The sequence below is a fragment of the Molothrus ater genome, chromosome 1 (genome assembly GCF_012460135.2).
Source record: "Molothrus ater isolate BHLD 08-10-18 breed brown headed cowbird chromosome 1, BPBGC_Mater_1.1, whole genome shotgun sequence".
NCBI classification, from domain to species: Eukaryota; Metazoa; Chordata; class Aves; order Passeriformes; family Icteridae; genus Molothrus; species Molothrus ater.
In genome coordinates this window covers 25,544,261-25,565,925 of record NC_050478.2, presented here as the reverse complement: position 1 = coordinate 25,565,925, position 21,665 = coordinate 25,544,261, and the positions used below count along the sequence as shown (strand labels likewise).

At 38.3% G+C, this 21,665-nt stretch overlaps 1 protein-coding gene across 5 annotated transcripts in view; it reads left to right on the top strand.

Moving 5' to 3' along the window:
• The window catches only part of SLC25A13 (solute carrier family 25 member 13), a 98,997-nt gene that overhangs the window by 18,969 nt on the left and 58,363 nt on the right, over positions 1-21,665 (top strand). For 4 of the 5 annotated variants that reach the window (XM_036398403.2, XM_036398411.2, XM_036398394.1 and 1 more), the window contains 3 exons: positions 4,673-4,726; positions 9,247-9,389; positions 17,078-17,193. In XM_036398403.2, the coding sequence (XP_036254296.1) occupies positions 4,673-4,726; positions 9,247-9,389; positions 17,078-17,193 (313 nt within the window). Of the gene's footprint in view, positions 1-4,110; positions 4,561-4,672; positions 4,727-9,246; positions 9,390-17,077; positions 17,194-21,665 lie in introns of those variants that run through there. The other variant, XM_036398419.2, reaches the window with a different exon arrangement.

Genomic DNA, 21,665 nt, shown 5'->3' with positions numbered 1-21,665 from the left:
TAGATCACAGTCAAGTTCTTTTACTGTAGAAGGAATGGCAGTTCTTTTGCTGAGGTGACAATATGTATATTGGACTGACAGAAAATGCTTATTGAGGCAGCTGAAACAAGAGGCAGTGCCCTGCACAGAGGCTGATGCAGAACACTTGTAACTTAGGATATGGGTGTGATGATGGAAAAGTGACCAAGGAAAGTGCTAGGTTAGGAGAATGATTATATATGTCTAAATAGGGAAGAAAGATGATTCTCATCTACATGAACAGGTTAGTTGTATTAAAATAAAAACTGGAATATTGTCTTAACATAATAATTAATGGGTTTCTGGTCTGAATTCAGACTTGGCCAGTAACTGTGCTATGACTCGTTTCCGATATTCCAGTCACTCATTTAAACAAGAATGTAAGGTCAGACCCCAGTTTGATCTCCTTTGGAGTTGCACATTTGAAGTGTATATGTATACTTTTAGCCAGAAGGAAATATTACAATGATCTAATCTGACCTCTTACATAAACTGGGCCACATGTGTTTGAGTCTTACAGGTGGACTCAATAACTTGTGATGAAATAAAAGAATACCCCTACAAGACATAAGGTTTCAATTTTAATTTGGGGTCTTGTAGTGGTATGAAATACATTGCATTCTTCAGTTGTGTTTAAGAATGGATGAACTTCTGAAAAATAATCTTAATTTCAACACAAGTTACAGGAGCATGTATCACTTGTTGAGCCTTTCATCAAACATCTTTTCTCTGTATGTGTCTGTAGATGGTGTTCTCTAGAACTGAGCAGACCGAACTCACCACTGTCAGCTCTGCCACAGCTCTGGCTCTCTGCTTGGAGAAGGACAGCTGTCCAGCATTTTACCTGCTTGGTGTCAGGAGGTTTTAAAGATACTGAGGTCTGGGGGAGCAACCTTACCTCTGTTTTTCCTTCACATCTGAATTGTATTCAGACTAAACCAAAAGAAAGAAAGAGTATTATCTCTTTGTCTTGGGTTAGGCCTTGCTGTTGTTGTAATAAACTTTCTAGAATATTGTAGCGATTTCCAAGTATTCCTGGATAATAATCACCTTTCTACTCTGTTCAGACTGTGGCTACCAAAATGATCTTTGCTGTAAAGGTGAGAATATCAGATATTATATTTTTGCCATTAGATTGATGTTATATTGACATTAATTATTATTTTCCTACTGCCCTTTTTCTTTCTTGCCCACCCATGTTGTTGTTCTTTACTGGATGGAACACACAATGTTATTAATCTTTTTGTGTCTTTTGATATCATGTAATCTTTCACAATCGGTTTCTTCTATCTTGTGTATGACAAATATATTAATAGAATTGGTTGGAAATGTAATATAATCTTCTTTGACTCCCAGTGGATTCTGTTTTCTTGTGTCTTACAGTTATATTTTTATGGAAAGACTCTGCATTTAATTTTGAGTATGGAAGTGAGACTGAAAATGCATGTCTCTGTAAATTGAGGATAAGTCAATAAGGAGAAAAGAGGGCTGCTGGAGAAAATGGGCTGAAATTATGGTCAGGGTGCAAGGGAGTCTGAAGATATGATGAGCTCCAGCATGCAAATCAATCTGTGTTACTGTCTCTCACAGAGCTTTCCTTTTCTCTGTGCACCCTTTGTTGAGTGTTGTTGCTAATGGGAGGGACTCAGCATTTTAAGTGCAGTTCTTATACTGCCTGTTCTGTTTCATTCTTCATATATATTATAACACCCATGTACATGCAGTATGTTGCTAAAGACTTTCAGGTGTCTTCCTTAGGAATGAAAATCCCTGCTGATATTTTCTATACATGATCCCAATCTTCCCTGTAGAGTGTTCTAACTTGATTATAGTCCTGCACTTCAGTTGCTGTACTCTGTTGTCTCCTGGGCTTTTTAATAACAAATGTTGTTTGTTGGAGGGCGTTCTTCACTGAACCTTATTTAATAGAAGTTGCTTTTTAGGTGTATCTGTTACATAGTATTTTTTTTTAAGAGCTATAGCAACATTATTTCACTCAGATCTCCTTTATCAAACGCCTTCTCATGCCGCTAGAGAGGTGTTAGGCCTTCCAGCTCGTAGCTGATTTTATCTTTATGGAGAAAAGATGGAAGTAAAATTGAGAAGTCTTTCAAGTATCAAAACGCATCACCCGAACCCAGTTATGTGAGAGTCAGTACATATCACCTGAGCTGACTGATGGAGAAGCAGCTTTCGTCTGTGGGTCACTTTTCATCAAGCATGCTACCTGTCAGCTTGCAGTCTTGTTGGCATCAGGTTACTTTGCCTTTCAACTGATGACATAACTATTTACAGAATGGTATGGAAAGTAATATTTTGACCTTTTCTAGAGTGGGAATCTTCTAGTAACAACTGTCATCAGGATCAGTTTTTATGGCTGTGTGTGCAGCTTCAGCCTTGCCTATAGCTGGGTATGGATGAAAAGCTGAATAAAATGCTTCTCTTAGTCACTGGTATGGCTGCATTAACATCAGTCTTCCTGAAGTTCTCATGTAATGTAGTAAAGGCTCTTTTCTTCAATTGGGATCAGATACACCTTTCAGAAAGCACATTGGTAGATGTGACATGGTGTTAACCATGCCTTTCCTCTTCTGTTTGCTGCGGAATGGAAAAATGAGGAAGTAGACTGTGGGAAATGGAGAAAAGCTGTGGTATGCAGTCACTGCTGGGGCTCCCAGTCTGCAGTTCTTCTGTGCCATTCATTGACCTAACCAGCTTCAACCTGTCTTTCAGTATTGACGGTAAAAAACACCACTTAAATTCCCCCGTAATCAAAAGGGGGCTGAAAAATGGTAGCTGGACTGTGAGCACATCTCCCAAGTTTCTCAGAATTGTTAATGTCAGTGAAATTAAAGGAAAATAGTGTAAGTTCATGTATCTTTTCCTTTTTTTCCTCCCTTAGTTTCTTTAGGCTTAGCTTTCTCTGACAGTATAAAATTTGAACTTTAAGACAGATAAAATATGATACTGATTTATATTTACTGGCTAAAGGTGTTTGAAGTGTCTTTCCTTTGCTTGTATAGTGGCAGGGTTCTGGACTGAAGCAGCATAGAAATACTGCTTTTTTTTTCATTCCACAGAGTTCCCATTTTCTCTAGACTATCAGATTTTTACAAGCAGGTTAAATTAAATCTCTGCTCACAGTGATTATATTTAGGACAGCTTGCATTTTAGAAAACACACGTTTTTATATTCTTAGCTTCACAACTACGCTTTGATTTTTTTGCAATGCTTTCACACAGATTTCTGTGTAGACACAGGATTGGGACTCCAGCTGTGGACTTTGTCAGTTGAGCATAGATGTGGTTTTTCCCTTTTAAAAAACTTATAGAATTTTGTAAGAAACCGTAATCATACACTTTTCTTAAAATATTCTGGCTTTTGGTTTGGTTTTTGAGGGTTTTTTTGCATGTTTTTGTGGGGTTTTTTGTTGTGTTTTTTCACCATCTAGGGTGAGGACAAACTTACTGAAGATTTGTCATTAAGTGTGTGTGTGTGAAGATATAATTCTGTTGTACAGACTTACACAGACTCCTTCTATTTTCTGCAGTAGGCCAGTATGGTTCCAGAAATGCACTTGGGGTCACATTTGCCTTTACACTCTACCATTGCTAAAAAGAGTTAGGAAAGTAAAGTAGTGTTTTATTGATAGCATTTCTGATGTTTAATTAAATGAGGGTAAGATTGTGTGTCTTGTCCTTTGGCTGTTTATTCCCTTTGGAATTTTTTTGAAAATCCCACACAATTTTTTTGAAAGTCTGTGTTTGCTTGCAAAGAATTTTTTTTTTTTTAAATTTGGAATAGATGGATGTTCTGAATTGACTTGTCAGATGAGGGTTATTATGTTAGCAAGCAAGATTTTATCAAGGTAGCTTGAAGAAGGAAAGGGAAACTCTAGTAGACACAGGCTGAGGGGACACATCCACTTACTGCCAAAAGCAGCAAAAGGATTGTATGGTATATCAACCAGGATAATACTGATGAACTTACTCCATAGTGGGTTGAATATTTTTTGATTCAGCGTTTTGAAAAAAAATTACTTTGGGCTGTGGTGAAACTTACATTTAGTTTGGACTTGCTAATTTGATCTGCAGAAAAATCTAGATACTCTAGATACTGCTTTCTGAATTAATCTCATTAAAAAGATCTACACTTTATAATGGTGTAATAAGCCAAATAGTTACATTGAAATTCAGTTTTTTATGGAGCTGCTTTCTTGAACAAGTTTGGGAGTCTGAGTATTTCATTCTTGCCTTTTATCACTTACGGACTGTGTATGGCACTCTGACATCTTTAGGTGAAAGGTGCTAGAAGTGTAAAAAATCTGTGGTAAAAATAGTATAATGCTGAATCCCAGCAGAGAGGTATGCTATAGAGATGTGATTCTTGAATGTCTTTATGACTTGTTAATGTGTGCTTGTTTAAGAGTTGCAGGGTTGCATAACGAAAGCAGAACAAAAATATTGAATAACCTTATGTAATGTAAGTGTGAAATGGATAAAATGAGCGTGGCCAACTAAAGCTGTGCCTGATTTATCTAAGGTGAACATTTATTTTCATCACTTGTTCTGTTGTTTGTGTTCTTGTTTTTAAATGACACTTTGACACCTTTTGTGTAAGCTATGCATATTAATGTAATTGTATTTACTTGTAGGTGGCTCTAACCAAAAGAGCTGATCCAGCTGAGTTGAAAGCAATATTTTTGAAGGTATGTGTAAAGTAAATATTTTACTCTCTCTGCTTAAATTTTTCATATCTTTTGCTCCTTTATTGCAGCATACAACTCTTGATAGTTTTTTTTCCAACCATTAATCATTCACTGTATTATTACCATGTTAGACTTAAATACCATTATCAGAATTGAACAATGCTCACCAAGAAGTCAGATATATTCCTGAGTGATTATTGTATTGACTCAGAAGAAGTATTGCTATCTTAGAAAAAACCCATATTGTTCAGAGAATGTGGTAGGAGTTTCACTATTGTTCTTACATGTGGTAAAATGTTCATGTAGATACCTTACTGTTAAATGATTTGGTAAACTTTCTTCTTCCATCCTTCCCATCCTTTCTTCCTTAGGATTATCTCTGCTTCTGTTATTTGTAGAACTGTTGGGAAGATCACCATGTGAAGTGCTGGCCATATTTATTATTTAGCTGAAATTCTTTCTTTGTTGGCCTGCTGTGGAAAGACTCACGTACTTGCTTATATACTTGAGAGAAATGTGCTTTAGTGTTTTGCTGAAGAGTGGGAGCCTGATTCTCCAACGCTGCTCTGTTCTTGTGAGACCCCACCTGCATTGCTGCATCCAGCTCTGGGACTCTCAAGACAAGAAGGATGTGAACCTGTTGGAGCTAGTCCAGAGGAGGGTCACAAAAAAAGATGATCAGAGTGCTGGAGCACCTTTGCTATAAAGACAGACTGAGAATTGAGATTGTTCAGCGTGGAGAAGAGATGGCTCCAGGGAGATTTTACTGCAGCCTTTCAGTACCTCAAGGGAGCCTACAAATAATCTGGAGAGGGACATTTCACAAGTATAGGGACATCTTACAAGAACATGTAGTGGTAGGACAAGGGGGAATGACTTTAAACTGAAAAAGAGTAGGTTTAGGTTAAGGAAGTAAGGAAGAAACTCTTACTGTGAGGTTGGTAAGTCCCCAGAATAGCTTATCCAGAGGAGTTGTGAATGCCCCATCCCTGGAAGTGTTCAAGGCCAGATTGGATGGGGCTTTGAGTAACCTGGTCTAATGGGACATGTATGTGCCTATGGCAGGGAGGTTGGAACTAGGTGATCTTTAAAGTCTTTTCCAACCCAAACTATTCAGTGATTTTGTGAAACTGGCTTTCTTTGACCCATTTCCTAAATTTAAATAACTATGTGTAGCCTTCCTAAGATTCATTAGTCCACTATCTGGGTAAGTTTGGTATTCTGGTATAAAAAAAAAGAGTAGAAAAATTTGTGGTTCTGAAGAATAAGTATGAGGTAGATGGCACAGTGCTATTAGGGAGCTGTTGTATCTAAATTATTTCTGTGGAGGTGTTGAGGGCTTGAGACAGCTCATACCTTTCCAGTTTCTTCCCTCCATCTTTGCTCTCCAGCCCATGCCCCACTCTCAGTGTAGTTCTTGGTATTTTTTCCATTGTCCCTTGTGAGCTATTATTAACCATATGTGTAGGTGTCACAATGTATATTGCCTGTATTTATAGTTTTATTATATACTGTCAGTATTTATAGCTCTAAAATGAGATTTTCAGTTGAGAAAGTCAGGATTTAACTTCTTAAGTCCTGGAACTTGTATCTGTCAGGAGAGCAAACAGACCCTTGCAAAAGAAGGGGTTATGTGGTTTACAGAGGAATACTTGAAGAGCAGGAAGGAGCATAGCAGCAGAAAAAGCAGATAGGGAGTAGACCACTGACCTGAGAAAACAGTAGCATTGAGGAAGGAAATAAACACACTAGAGAGAAACCTAGTCACTTCTGAGCTATGAGGTGATCCTCAGTTGGAGAGTGGGGAAGTTGGTTGGTTGGTTTGCTGAGAATAGTGGATATTAATCTCTCAAATTTCTGAAGATTGTAGCTCCCTCAATCACCTGATTTGGTGGATTGAATGCGTTGTAGTTTAGCACACGAAATGCCACCTCTGACTTCTTTTTCTTCCTTTTGCTTTCACTTCCACTAAAAAGAAGATATCCCAGTAAAGAAGTAATGAAATATGAGCTAAATGTTTTGTTCAGTGTAATGCAGCATTGTCATGCTGCTTACTCCCAAGAAGGCAAAAATGATGAGTAAATGTGTTATGTTGTTCATGGTCTACAGATGAGTGATGCCCAGAGTGTTAATTAAGCTTCTCCAGGCTATTTTAAGTGGTGAAGCCAATACAGTTGCTTGTGCAGATTGTGGAATGTTCACTTACAAAATAATTTGACAACTATTCTTTCCTACTTCAATTAAGAATTTAAAAATGTGATTGCTGTTTAGGGATGGTACCCACAGTGTAGAAATAAATGTGAAATTATCAGTTTAAATGCAGTGCATTGCAGTCAACTTTTAGCATATTTAGTATGTCAAATCCCCAATATGTTTGCAAATCTTACTTTAAATGTGGTTAAACTTGTTATTACTTGACTATATAAAAAGTGTGTAAATAAGTTGCCAAAAAGCCATTAAGTACTATGTATAATATCAAATTCTCTGTGGGTATAATTGTCAAAGTGGGGGAAAATAAAATTGTAAAGAACCAATTTTTAAATGCTGCTCCTCCAAAACAAATAGAATTGATGTTTTCTTTATTTTTGTTATGATAATTTCCAAGAGTACTTCTTCTAAGTCTTCTAACATAACCCCTAAGAGATTAGATTTTAGTCAAAGTGATCAAGCTGACATTTTTCAAGGTCATTTTCTATATGTAGTATAGAGTACGTGATTGGATTTCAAATACACTTGAGTAAATCACAATGACAAGAAACAGGGGGACACTGAAACCTTGTGCTGTTTTCTGTTATTGAGTGCCCTAGCAGGGGGTTAGACTGGATGAAAAAAGAAATGTAGAAGCATAGGCTGTCTGACTTATTTGATTTGTTTCTCAATAGCAGCTGTGTTAAAAGTTTCTGAGGCTGGGATTTTGAAGGATTCTGTCTTTCTGCAAATGATTACATTGAAATCAATTGATCTGTTAGTTCTTATAAAAGTATACAATTCAAAATTCCTTGCAGTGTAGCAGCTAGCAAGCATGTGTTATTGAAACAGGAATCCTTTAGCACTATCCAATATATAGATGCCAAAGCGCGTTATGTTTTGTTAGGCTTGCTCCTCTGAAGCCTTGTTTCTTGAAGATATTGCTGTACCTGAAAATGGTATTTCTATAGCACTAGAAGAAAATAATCTACTTACTGTAACACTTTGGCATCCCTCTGAGAGTTATATGCCTACAGCAGGTATAACAGTACGCTGCAGGCTCCAGTATGAAATGAAAACTGGCAGTTTTTGTCCCTTAGCAGAGCCACAGTAATGTGAAATAAAACATGTGCTTGAAGTACACTACTAAACAGCAATAGACATCTAATTTATTTATTACTTTTGTGTGGATAATACTCTGTGGGGAGATGCTATGATAGTTTATCATCCTACACTGCCTAAAAAAATTTAAAAACAGAAATTAGCAGTTTCTTTCCTGTTCTCAGTGTGTATTTGTTATCCCAAGATAGATCTGTTTCCCTTAAAGCTAGCACATGGTTCTACAAATCTTGCCTGGGATTTCTGTTCCTCTTAATGATTGTCATTATCCTTTTTCTTTTCTTAAAATACATTCTTTAGGGTTGATTTCAAATTTGACCTTCTTCAGAAAATGAGGAGTTAAAAAATTGAGGGTAGAGGTGGTAACAAAGGGAATTTTATTTATTTATTTAGATATTATCTTCAAAAATGTTAATATTACTTTTATTTGTAACGTATTACTGGAGGCTTCCCCTGGAAGCAAATCTGCTTGGGTCTGTCAATAGCTGTTTTCTGGAGTAGTATGCTAGTCTGTGTGTAAAGCAGGGATACTGTATGGCAGGTGTCAGAATTCTTTTCTTATTTCTGCAGTGTGCTGAACTGTCAAAGTTCGTGTTTTGCTGTTATATTTTTCTGCAAATGCTATTCTTTGGCCTCCTTTCAGCACTTCAGCCAAGGAGAAGTATCTGTAGGTTCTCCTTTCCTAAAGGAGAAAGCTCCATGGCTGGAGGTGATGCAGTAGAGTTCTCCAATACAGCACCCCCAGGTGGACATTCCTGGGCGATCATTTGCTGCCCTGGCATTTCCGGGTGTCACCAGCCCTGCCTTCTCATCCTGAAGTAGAATGGCTAAAGAAGGAGTCATTTCACATAAATAAGATACGCTGTCAGAGTTTCAGTGGGCCTGAGATGCCACATACCTGGTTGCAAATGTGCTTGTGCTTCTACTTCAGAAACATATTCGGTGCTATGGAACATTTCTAGATTACTGTGAACAAATTGTTGACATGATAATCCAAAAATCCTATGTCTGCCATTCATTGTCTGGGAAGCTGAGCCTTCAGCTCCTTCAGTACTCTCCTCTTACTCTTTCCTATTTGGGTCTAGGCTGTAGGTTCACTGGAGCAAACTGTCATCTGCTGTAACAGAGGCCTCCTTGGGATTGGGGACTATGGGTGGTGGTAATAAATGCCTGGAGAAGGACGTGTGGCACTAAATATTGTATTCACTTAACAGTATGCAAGTGTGGAGAAGAATGGAGAATTCTTCATGTCTCCTAATGACTTTGTCACACGGTACTTGAAGATAATTGGAGATGGTTTGCCTAATGCAAGCACTGTACAACTCCTTGCAGGTGTGGTGGATCAGACAAAAGATGGGTAAGTGTTTTTTTGTGGTTTTGATTTTGGTTTGGGGGTGGTGGGAATTTGTAGTTGATTGGTTTATTTTTTTCCTTTCTCGTTGTTCATTTAAAAAATACAAAATAATTTTTTCAAACAGTGTGATCCTTGAAGGGGAGGTTGTTTTGTTTTCCCCTGCAGATCCATAAAGAAATACAGAATATTTTAAGTGAAGAGAGTAGAAACATTGTTTTCAACTGCACTTACCATTTAGTGGTGCAAACAATTTTCTGTCTACTACGTATTTTTAATTCATGGAACCTTTCATGTTTGTTGGCTGGCTCCCCTAGCTCCTGCTTTTCTTTCCTTCCCTGAGTCTTTCTGTCTCTGTTTGCTTTATGTATCTGTCACAAACACATTCAAATAGAAATCCAAAGTAAGTTTAGATGGTGTAGGAAGAGATCCTAGAAAAAAGTGCCCCTGCTTTGTTTTGCCCTGGCACTGTTAAAGGTTTTGCCGCTGTGTTTTTGCTTCAAGAGGGAGGAGGAGCACCTAAGGTATTTAGGGAGCTACTCTGCAATCTTGGGAAGACAGCAGTGAAGTTGGTTGCACATGGTTTGCATTTGAAAGGCTGACTTTGCCAATAGGCAAGATTAGCTACCCTTCATCTTCCTTCCCCCTACTTTAATGAAATCCTAGCATTTGCTTTTGGTACATGCCCAGGCAAGCTGTCTCTTCACCCATATGAGTTGTTGAACTCTCCCTTTTAAAGTATCTTTAGAGAAATTTGAGAATAATTAGCTATGGATTTAAAGTGTGCAGTTGTGGCATTTTTAGAAACCAGAAAACTTGAGGCGTGACTCATATCAGTGGTTACAGAGAGTAAAATGTGAGATAAACAAAGCATGACTAGAGAATGCAGTCTTCCTAGGAAAAGATGCAGGCATAACTGAGAAATTTTGCAGTCCTTTCTGTGCTTTCTTTTTGGCTTAGCCACTCTCATGTATTTGGCAGCTGAGCACCTTAAGCCTTGCAGATGAGTTAATGTGATGATTGCTGCCCCAGGAAAAGAATTCTGTAAAAGGTTGTGTTGGTAACATTGATGGCATCAAGAAAGCCATGTCTTCAGACAGTGTTTGACTGAAAACATTAAACATTTCTCAGATTTCTTCCCTTGGTTTGATGCCTGCAAAAACAGCATTTTCCAAATTACATGGCTTCAAATCCGTTTTGTAATAAGAAGATTGAGAACATAATCCATACCTTGTGATTTGGATCTCCCTCACAGAAGCTGGTGTCAGGAAGAACAAAATGTAAAACTGTAGCCTATGTGAACTTGTTGACAAGTTGGGATTTCGTAACTTGGCATGATCTTGTAAGAGTTTTGTGGTGTAGTATTGAGGCTTCTAATTGCTGCTTTCTGCCGTGGGTAAGGATTGTTTCTGTAATCCACACTGTGCAGCGACAGTTCCTAACGTCTCTTTGGAGAGTCTCTTCTGGTATTCAGGGTGTCTTCCTGTTTAGTTAATATGTGAAAGAATGGAGAAAGTTTGGGAAGTGATTAGCATCCATCTCCCTAACGTGGCATTGCAGCATTTTTTGCCATGTTGCTCAGTTTTTGTACCTGGTTCTCCTGGTGTTTAAAGTAATTTGCAGAGTAATCATCTGAGACAGGGGTCAGCTGCTTTTTGGTTCCTATCATGAAATCTCCTCAAGACACCAACAGGACTATTGGTCTTCTCCTATTGAACGTTGCCAACTTAGCAGTCCAGAGCTCCCAGTTCTACAGTGAAGCACAAACCAGCTTTTGTTGGTGTTCATTTTTAATAGGCTTGTCAGTGTTTAGGGACTTACACATGGTTAAGGTCATGAGAGTCTGTTCAGTAATTTAGCATTATTTCTATTATAAAATAGAAGGTATCTTGCAAGAGCAATGACAAGTTAATATTGTTACAGTGTTACTGACTTAAAGTAGTGCAGTTCTGAAAATACTGCTAGGCTATTTCCAGAAGCATTTATCCACTGTCTTGGATCCCTCTTTTGCTCTGAAGAAGCAGCTGTTGTTCATGACTGTTGAGCATCACCACTTGTCACTAAAAGGGTCTGAGCCTCCACCAGGGCTGTTCCTAGCACTCTTTAGAATGCTTTTTAATTCCTTCTGATTTTGGTGACAACTTAGGTATACATACCAAGTGTAATCAGTGTGAAATACTTAACTGGGTAAGTACACAGGTGAAAGGCAGACAGCACAAGGACTTCAGACTCATGAGCAGGGCGTATAGATGGGCAAAGAGTTTCTTACCCAAGAGCTGAAGAAGTTCTGAGTGTGAAATGAAACGAACTGTAGCTCTTGCATACAATCTCACAGTGGTTACTGTAGACAAAATCTCATGTAAGTCTAGCCCAGTTCCTGCATGGCCAGAGATTGAGGATTTGAGGGTCTGCACGAGCTGCTGTTGTTGTGACAAAGGTACGAGACCTCTTAAGGCATACTCTGTTGTTCAGTGAATATCCGTTGCCATGGGAGCAAGTTTTGCCTCCATCTTAAGCTAGGGCAGAGGTTTATTTGATGCTGGGCTTTTCTGCTGCTCTCTTATGGAGGCATGTTTTTAAGGCTTCCTCTAAGAAAAGGAAATACACTCCTTGCCAGACAAACCTTTCAAAGTAGTTGACTGGTAATAAAATAGATTTTAATAAGTGTTGTATTGCGTGGTTGTTGTTTGTATGAAACAGATTGAGGAGCTCTGTTCCTGGCCTTAAGCCTCTCACTCCTAACCTTAGTTTAAAAAGAAAAAAAAAAAAAAAAAAAAAAAAAAATTTGGCCTCAGTTGGATCAGACAGAAATTTCCCCAAAATACAGTAGCTTTCTAAAGGCCTATCAGCAATAGGCCAGGCATTTTCCATCCTGCCTACTGTAATATAATTTTTCAGATTTTTGTTGGTACTTTTAAACATTTGCCTAACAAAATAAGTATTTACTGCACGTCTCTGTTTGGACTGTAGTAGTAACTAACACTTGAAATACCATATGCTTTATTTTTAGAAACGACAAAGTATTCCAAAATAACACTTGGAAATACCAGCATTTTCCATTATTATTGGTTATAAATTTATCCTCTAATGCACCAATTTGCACTATACTTAGTTTACCTAGCTTGCAGTGTAAAATAATAGATGTAGCTTCAATTTGTGTCCCATTATGTTACCATGTTTAAATTGCTGATACAGTAAAAACATCTGCATTGATTTCTGAAGAAAACCTCTTCATCATTGCATTTGTATGTATTGTTACAGCAGGTAATAAAAAAGCAGGTGGGTTTTTTTCTTTGGCTACTTGCAGACTTTCTCTGGTGGGAATGTATTGTGCCTATGGGGTGTCCAGATGCCATGGGTGTGAACGTGGAAGACAGGAGAGGGTAGTAAATAGTGGTTTTGCTGCACCATACTCTGTTATGTTTAGACTGGTGTTCTTGTATGTGGGTGCTTTTAAAATATCAAGGTTTGAACCTTCCTGAATAAACTGCGGTATTGGCACTGGTAATGAGGATGTGAAGGTGAAGGAAGACTTTGACTTACTTGTGTGGAATATCTTCAAAACTGAAATAAAATTTCGTAAACATTTCAGCCTCCTCTCGTTGTGCTGTAAAAATCACTAGGTTTTTCTCTGCTTTTGTAACATCAATGACTACTTGTTTAGGTATATGAAATAACTCCCAAGTAGTATATTGAAGTCCACGTTAACATGTGCTGTTTAATGACACCTAATGATATTCACTTAAGGGTTGTGCTAAACCCAAAAAGGTGATGCTAAACCAGAGAGAAAACATGTTACCCAGGCAACTACCCTTGTGCAGTATAGAGAAGTGAGCATATGGCTATGTAGTACACATTTTTTCAGCTTCTTTAAGCATTAAGAATCACACGTGTAATTGACTGAAAAATTACTGCTCAGTTACTGTATTGTATGGTCATAATAGAAGTAAATGAATACGTCGTCCTTAGAATAGATCTGTTGGGAATCACTAGCAGGCTAGTCTACTTAGGGAGCAAAAATACAATAAGAAGAAAATAGCTGGTTTAATTAACATGTAAAAATTGGGTTAATTTGAATTCAGCTGGCACAGCAGATATTAATGTCTCTTCTTTAACAGTCTGGCTAGAACTACACAATTCGTACATTTTTTAATCTTCCTAGTTCTATGAGTAATTGTTTTAAAAATGGATATAAGGTTATTTTAAGCATTTATCTGTGATTTATTAGGGGGGTTATTGCTTCCAAGTGCTGAAAAAAAATACTTCTACTAGTATAAAATCTTGTAATAGTGTTAATACATGGAGTTTTAATCAAACCCAGGCCTAGTCACATAGCATATGTTCTTAACATGGTGCTGGAATTCTGCTGGGATAGGTGCTGTATTTCTTTTCTGGGCTGTAATCACTGTATTGTGAACTGTTGGTAAGGACACGTGCAGGTTGTTCCACACAAAAAACAGCTTTACCAAGATGATGTTGGCAGAGATTTTACATTTATAATTCCAAACAATCCTATTCTAGAGTCTTGTCACCTGCTGTCCTTTTTGTTTTTCCTGTGTGCATGTATTATAATCTTTGGAACAGAACTCAGTGCTTTGGATCTGTTTACTGTTCTGTCAGGTATGTAGCCAATAATAATAAATAATAATAGCTTTTTATAGCCAGTAAGTCACATTGTAACAGTAAATATGCATAAATACAAAACTGAGTAGGTTGTGGTAGATTGATTCAAAATTGAAGGTAATATTACTTCTGAAAAAATTTATTTTGGCTCAGAAGGGATGGAAGTTTTCTGCCTTTGCAAGACTGAGTATCTTTGTAGTCTGTGTCTAATGGTGGGGAGTACTGAGAGCTCCAAGGCATTTAAAGGCCTGATGGATTGCTCGTGTGCTAACGTGTGCATATGTAACAAGGCACAGACTTCTTTGCCAGTAGAGCTTAAGGCATTCCTATATGTTTGCTGGCATCATTAATTTTGAGTTTAATCTTAAAAATACCTGAGGAGTTTTCTTTTTATTTACTTCTTGCACTATGTTATAATTTATGGTGGCAAGCTCCCAGAGTTAATTATTTGTTAGACCATTTCATACTCTGCATTTCTTTTATTTATTGCAGGTATATTGAGGGAGGTAGTGTAGAACAGCTTTAAGGCCTTCTCTGTGCTGTGCTTTTTTAAAAAAATTGTCCTCTTTTATTAATCTTCTCATGTTTTTATGTTCCTCATGGAAGTTGGCTTGTTACCCTGTGAATGTTTGGCTGCTGATGTGCAGCAAGCACACTTCAAGTGTTGATCTAGGAAAGCCAGTGGATGTAATCTTTTAAGACTTCAGCAAAGCTTATAATACTGTCTCTCATAGTGTCCTTCTGGACAAAATGTCCAGCACACAGCTGAATTGCTCAGTTCCCTGATGGGCGAGTGACTGGCTTGCAGGTCAGGCACAAAGGGTTACAGTGAATGGGGTGACATCAGGCTGGCAACCTGTCACTAAGGGGGTTCTGCAGGCTCCATCCTTGGCCCTGTGCTCTTCAACATCTTCATAAGTCACCTTGGTGCAGGACTCATAAGGATACTAAGTAAGTTTGCCAACTGCTGACATCCTCAAGGGCAGAGAGGCCCTGCAGACGCCTCAACAAACTAGGGAGATGGGCAATCACCAACTGAATGAAGTGTAACAAGGGGAAGTGCCAGATTCTGCACCTGGGATGGGGCAACCCTGGATATACAGACAGACTGGGGAATGAGAGGCTGGAGACCAGCACTGTGGAAAGTGACCTGGGAGTCCTGGTTGACAGAAGGTTAAATATGAGTCAGCAGTGCCCTGGCAGCCAGGAGGGCCACCCTTGTCCTGGGGACATCAGGCCCAGCATCACCAGCCAGGCAAGGGAGGGGATTGTCCTGCTCTGCTCTGAGCTGGGGTGGCCTCACCTTGAATAATGTGTGCAGCTTTGGGTGCCGCAATATAAAAAAGACATTAAGCTGATAGAGAGTGCCCAAAGGAGGGCAGCAAAGATGGTGAAGGGCCTTGTGAGGAAGCCATATCAGGAGTGGCTGAGGTCACTTGGTCTGTTCAGTCTGGAGGAGACTGAAAGGAGACCTCATTGTGGTTTCAACTTCCTCACAAGGGAAGAGGAGGGGCAAGTACTAAACCCTTCACTCTTGTGATCAGTGTCAGAATTCAAGCAAACAGGATGAGGCTGAGTTCAGGGAGGTTTAGGTTAGATATTAAGAAAAGATTTTTCACTCAGAGTGTAGTTGGGTACTGGAACAGGCTTCCCAGAGAAGTGGTCACTACACCAAGCCTGTCAGAGTTCAGGAAGGACAATCCTCTCAGGTACATGATGTGGCTTTTGGAGATGGTCCTGTGCAGGGCCAGGAGTTGGACTCCATGATCCTGATGGGCCCCTTCCAACTCAGCACATTCTCTGAATTCCCATAAAACAGGTGACTGGAAATTGCTGTATAGTCATGGGTCATCGTAACTTGATGGAAAAAACATCTTTTCCAATTTACTCAAACTGTTAATTCTTCACTATTATTGCATACTGAGTAGAAGTTTTCATTGAACTGACTGCAGTGTCACTTTGGACCAAAGTCCTAAGAATATAGTTAGTTTCCATTAAAAATCCCCTGGGTTTGTGTATGTTTCTTGACATTGGATACACTGAATTTTGTGCTTTTCAGAAATAATCCTTGTTCCCCAGCTGCTGCCACATGAACCCATTAAAGCTATGTGCCTGCTCCACTGACATAAAGCAGCCTTAGAGACAGCAATCTTAACTATCCCAGACTGCTAGCAGGCCCTGCCACCAAATATTTGAAGATGATTTTAAACTCTACAGCCTAGACATTAAAGACTCAAGAAAAAGAAGAATAGTTGGCCTTTGCCTCTTTAAGAACAGCAGTTTGATCTCCATTTGAACTCTTGGGTGTGATGCAGAGAAATTAGAATGTTCAAGGTCTTTGCTGTTATCAGACCTACTGCTGGAAACAATACCATGTTGTCTAATTATGTATTTCTGCTTATGAACTAACTTCTGGAAGGACAACCCTGCTTTTATCTATGCCCTACTACTGTGCTAGCACATTAGGAACCAGGCTGTAATGATGAATTTGAATAAACTGCTCTTGGGCTGAGGAAGAACATGAAGACTACCGATTGAAATTTGTGACTCAACATGCAGGACTGGAGGGCTGTGATGGATGACTAATAAGTTGCTAGCAAACAGATAACACATTCTGATCGGTTCCTTCTGAAGTGAGTGGCAGCATGTAGGTCTTGAATGGATTTGCTTTCCAAAAGTGCTAAGTACTGAGTCTTGAGGGAGGTTACTCATGTCTTTATTGGCTCTGTTTTGCCAGTGGAGGGAGGTAGGCTCCCCCAGAGGGCAGTTCAGTTAGACATTAAAGCTGACGTGAGTAGCCGTGCTGAGTGTTTTGCTTATTTTATGTTCTGTTGTGACTTGCTGAGAGGAATAATGCCTTGTTCAACAGACATTTCCGTTTAGTGATATAAAGGCTTCCTGACAGCATTGGGGAGAGGGCATTTTAGGATAGATTTTAATCCCTATTGAACACATTTTGAACATATTTTGGTTACAGTCTTATTTCTTTTGTATAATCAATATTATATTGTATTTCAGTTTTTTGCAAGCAAGTTGGTTTCATAGCTATTGTTTTTTCCTTCATCCCTTAGGTTGATATCCTTTCAAGAGTTTGTGGCATTTGAATCAGTCCTGTGTGCTCCAGATGCATTGTTCATAGTAGCCTTTCAGCTGTTTGACAAGACTGGCAAAGGAGAAGTTACTTTTGGTAAGACATTCATTCTTAAATGTGCATTCTTGATGTAAAAATCTGTACCTATGCCAAAGTGTTTCACCTCCTGTTACTGTAGAAGACAGTGATTGGTAGTGGAACTACACTAATGCCAAGCAACTTCATGCCTGCACTTTTTAAATAATTTATGTGTGCACAGTATGAAGCCAAGGTCATCATCAGTGTTTTCTCTGGAGGATCGGTCACTTCTCTTTTTCTCTTTCCCAACATACTTGTGCAGGTCCAGACCAGCAGTGATAGGTAACCATAGGAAATGATTGTAAAACTGCAAGGAAGTTGCCAGAAGACCTGAATGAATATTGGGTTTGAAATCATTACCCTGAAATATTTTTTGTTTAAATTGGCTATGTTTCAAGCTAGCTGACTTCTAAGGATTAAAACTGTTTTCTGTGAGATTTTATTGTAATTAATTCATTATTATATGCCCTCTGCCATTCCCTCCCCCTGTAAAATTCAGCTGTGCATTGGAAGTGTGATGTTTGCACTGATAATGAGATACACTCAGGCCAGTTTAAAACTTGATTAAGAGGACTGTTTCTTTCTAGATATCCCAGAGATAGCTTTTGATATCTGCAGGACTATCTCCCACCTACCTAATGATAAGGGCCATTCAGTCTGAAAGAAGGATTCGGAATTTAGTAGTTTGGACTAATTTCTGATATTGAGCTTGCACTTGAAAAAGTATGGGGAATTTTTTTTCTGAGTACCTACACTGTCTAAAATTGCTGTTTCTAATCTGCTACATTTGGACATGGTCATTCCTATCTATCAAGTTTTATTGTTTGGTTGTTAAACAGTTCTAAGTAAATGGGAAATTTTGATTCTATTGACTTTCTTGTCTTTCTGAAATATATGGTTTACGCATCCATTGCATTTTACTAGTACTTTTCACACTGTCTTATGCTCAGTTAAAAAAGCCTTTCTCTTTCCATTTGAACTAACAAGATTCTGTAACCATTGCTTGAAACATCATTGTATTCTTTCTACCATCTCAAAAAATCTGTATTTGAAGTTGTGGCTGGTGAGAAAACTTGCTGTCTCTTCTTGTGTCCCTTTTGTTTTTTATTATTTTGGTAGTGTGTTGAGGGTGTGAAAGAAGTACTTTTTGTTTGCACTATTTCAGAAGTTACTACAGATGCTAAAGGATTTTCAGAAAAAAAATCTGCAGATCATAACCTTGATGAAGGAAGTATTTTGTTACTAACATTTTTGTGTATGTATATGGACAGAGAAGCAGTGAGAGGTGCCATGCTTTTAAAACAGGAGGGAATGCATATTTTCTAGGGTTTTGTTCCAGTGAAGGCAGACCAGAGCTCTGGAATGCCTGTGATGTGCAGTTTCTTGTCTGCATCAGAGCCCCTGGTTGCTTGGAGCACTCATTAATAATCTAGGAAGAACTGTATTTGTTTGATCTGAATGCTGAATCAGTCCGACTTTTTAACTCTTGGCATTCTTGTTCCTACTTTTCCTGCTGTCAGATGTTTCCCTTGGGGTTTGACACAGTGAGTCAAAGGATTTGTTTGGCATTTGAAGTCCATTGAAGTCCTTCTAGTGATGAAAGAAAATCCCATGCCAGACTGTATTTAAGGTATTTGAAAGAGGAGACATGCCAACATTGGCAGAACCTCAGATAGCTTTTGTTTAGTTCCTTCATCTCCCCTTTTGAAACCGTAGATTGTAACTTCTGTGTAGTACCTTGTGGCTACCACCCCAGTAAATGCCTGGACTGGGGAGGATGCAAGAGCTGTCTCAGTGTTGTGCATTCTCAGCAGAAATGGTTGACCTTTATGCAAGGCTAGTTCCTTATTTTATATCACAAGGAGAGAAAAGGAAGCCATTTTCCTGCTATTATGAAAAAAACCCCTAATATTTTCATAAATACATTATTAAAATACTATCCTGTAACTTTGCCACTCAGTTCCTCAGTCATGCGTCTTTGAGGCCAATTATGAGATCTTTTTCCATTCACCTGAATGAGAGTAGTATCAAGTCCTTATCAGGGTTAGGAGACTTAAATAGGGGTTTTGTATACTGTGGAATTACAGTGTGAAAGGAACAGAAGAATAGGGAAAGGATAATTTTTCAGTATACTGCTGTTAGGTGTAGTATCTCAAGGCTCTCATTTTAAGTCTCTGTCTCATTTTATTGTTATAAAGAAACAGTATGGCTTATCTTTGCAGTCATTTTTTTTTCTGTACACTAAAGTAGTGATATAAATATTTTAGCTTATACCAAGCAGAATAGTTCCCAGCAGTGAATTTCACATTTTCTACTATGCAAATCCGTCCAACTCTTACTCTTTCACAGGTGCACTTGGTTTGGCATCTTTGTTAAAGGAATTAATAATGAGCTTTATGCCAATGAACATCTACACTGAATGTGAGATCCAGGCTGTAGATACTCAGAGAAATGTTCTTGGTAAAGAAGTTCCAATTTATCACTTGGCACTTAGTTTCTTGAAAAATGCTGCACTCTTACTTTAGCTTCTGGGTTGGAAATGGATTTGCATTTTAGCTGTATGTTGACATCTCTACAATTTTAAATGTTTCATTTCTTTAAAGTGGCAAGTTAACTGTACCTGGTTCTTTGACAGAACTCTTACCTATTTAAAAGAGCTGATGTGCAAGCAGTGTGAGTACATGGCGGGGTGGGAAGTATTTCTAGTTTATGGCTTTTTGAGGTGAATTAAATGGCCACTAGTAAATTAGTGGCTAGTGGCTGGTTGAGACTACACCTGGCCATTGCATCATGTTGTAGATTTACTTTCTGCTGAAGTGTCAAAGCTTTGACAGTTTGTAAGGAGTTAAAGCTCTCAGCAGGAAAGTTTAAATTCGAGGCAAAGAGCAAACCATTGCTTCTTACTGTTGAGTGTTGACAGGCACATAAAAGCTGATAATGTAAGTCCAGGGGTTTAAGAGACTTAGTAGAGTTGCTTTTTTGTCGTGTGACTGTATTTTAATGCCTCATTAAAGAAGCAGAGCCCTTTGAAATTCTTTACTAGATGGCATTTAAAAAAAGGTGAGATGGTTGCATAAAAAAGTGTTTAAAAACAAAGTCATTGTAACTTTAATTTTGGATGGGTAAAATAAATGATGGTACCTAACAGTTCTGAGCTGTGAATAACACAGCAATGATACCCAGGAACTGGAACTTACATTTTCTGATACCAGTTCTCACAAACCCTAGTGTAGGGTAAAATAAGTGTTGTCCATGTTGATTTTGCTAAGAGAGTAAGGAAAGGCACAATAAGAGCTGTGGTTGCCTGAGTCTGTGCTGCCAACCGTTATTGAACCTGCTTTAAAGATTTTAATTCTGATTTGTATTAAAGTAGAATTACTCACCAGACAGAAATCTTGCTCTTGTACTTAAAGAAATAGAGCTGTGGTATAGTGTGTGGTTTTATGGTTTTGGTTTTCTTTTCTAGATGTCCTCTAGTTCAATCTGAAGCTGTTTCAAAATGGATGCTGTGTTGTGCTGCTTTGAGAATTATGAGTATGCTGTAAAATGTCAGTCCTTTATTAAAAAAAAAAACAACGAAACAACAAAACAACAACCTCCCCCAAAGCCAGCAAAAACATTAAGGAAATTTGGAACCCAATCCCCAAATTTTTGTTGGTTAAGTGCTGGAGCTGCGGATTCGAGCACTGGACTTTGCTTTTTTCTTTAAACAAAATTTTATTGGCAGCTGTTGTGGGTCTCTGCTTCTGTTATTAATTATATCAGTACATTTGTTATGATGAACACATTAATTAAGGATACATCTTACTAAGTGCTCCTGTTAGCTGATACCTGATACTTGAATTACCTGAACACTTGTTTGTAAACTTTCTAAAAGGACATAGCTCTTAAGAGAAGTTTAAATAGTTCCACAGCTATTGTGATGAGCTTCAGAGTTTTTTCCTCTATGATAACGTTCTGTTATTTTTGTAATATAAAAAAAATGATTACCAGAGTTTCATAATTGCTTTCAGGACCAAAGATTTAACTTCTGATTGTGGGACGTAGGTCTTGCTTTCATTACAGAGGATTACTTGTTTTATGCTTTGCACTGCAATTGCTGGTATGACTTGGTTGTTTTTATGGAATCTTTTTATGAATTCTTTTTATCTCTTGCACAACACCTAGCGTAGTGATGCCCAGCCTGGTACACTGAACATCATGTAAAGCAATGAAAAGCTAAATCTGAACCAACAAAACAAATTGCTGTAGCTGTGAGCTTTGATCTCTTGGCAAACTGCAGTATTTAGTATTTATCAGTGATACTTCCATTGCTGGTTCAAATTGCCTTGAAACCAGTTGTAGCTTGTGATTTGTTAGCTTACACATCACAGCTTCACCTATGCAGTGAACATTTGCTGATGTGTAAATGACAGCTGCCTAGATACGATGGATCCAGTGGCAACATTGCAGATGTGAAATCTGTTCAGTCTCTGATGTTTTTTGTTGTT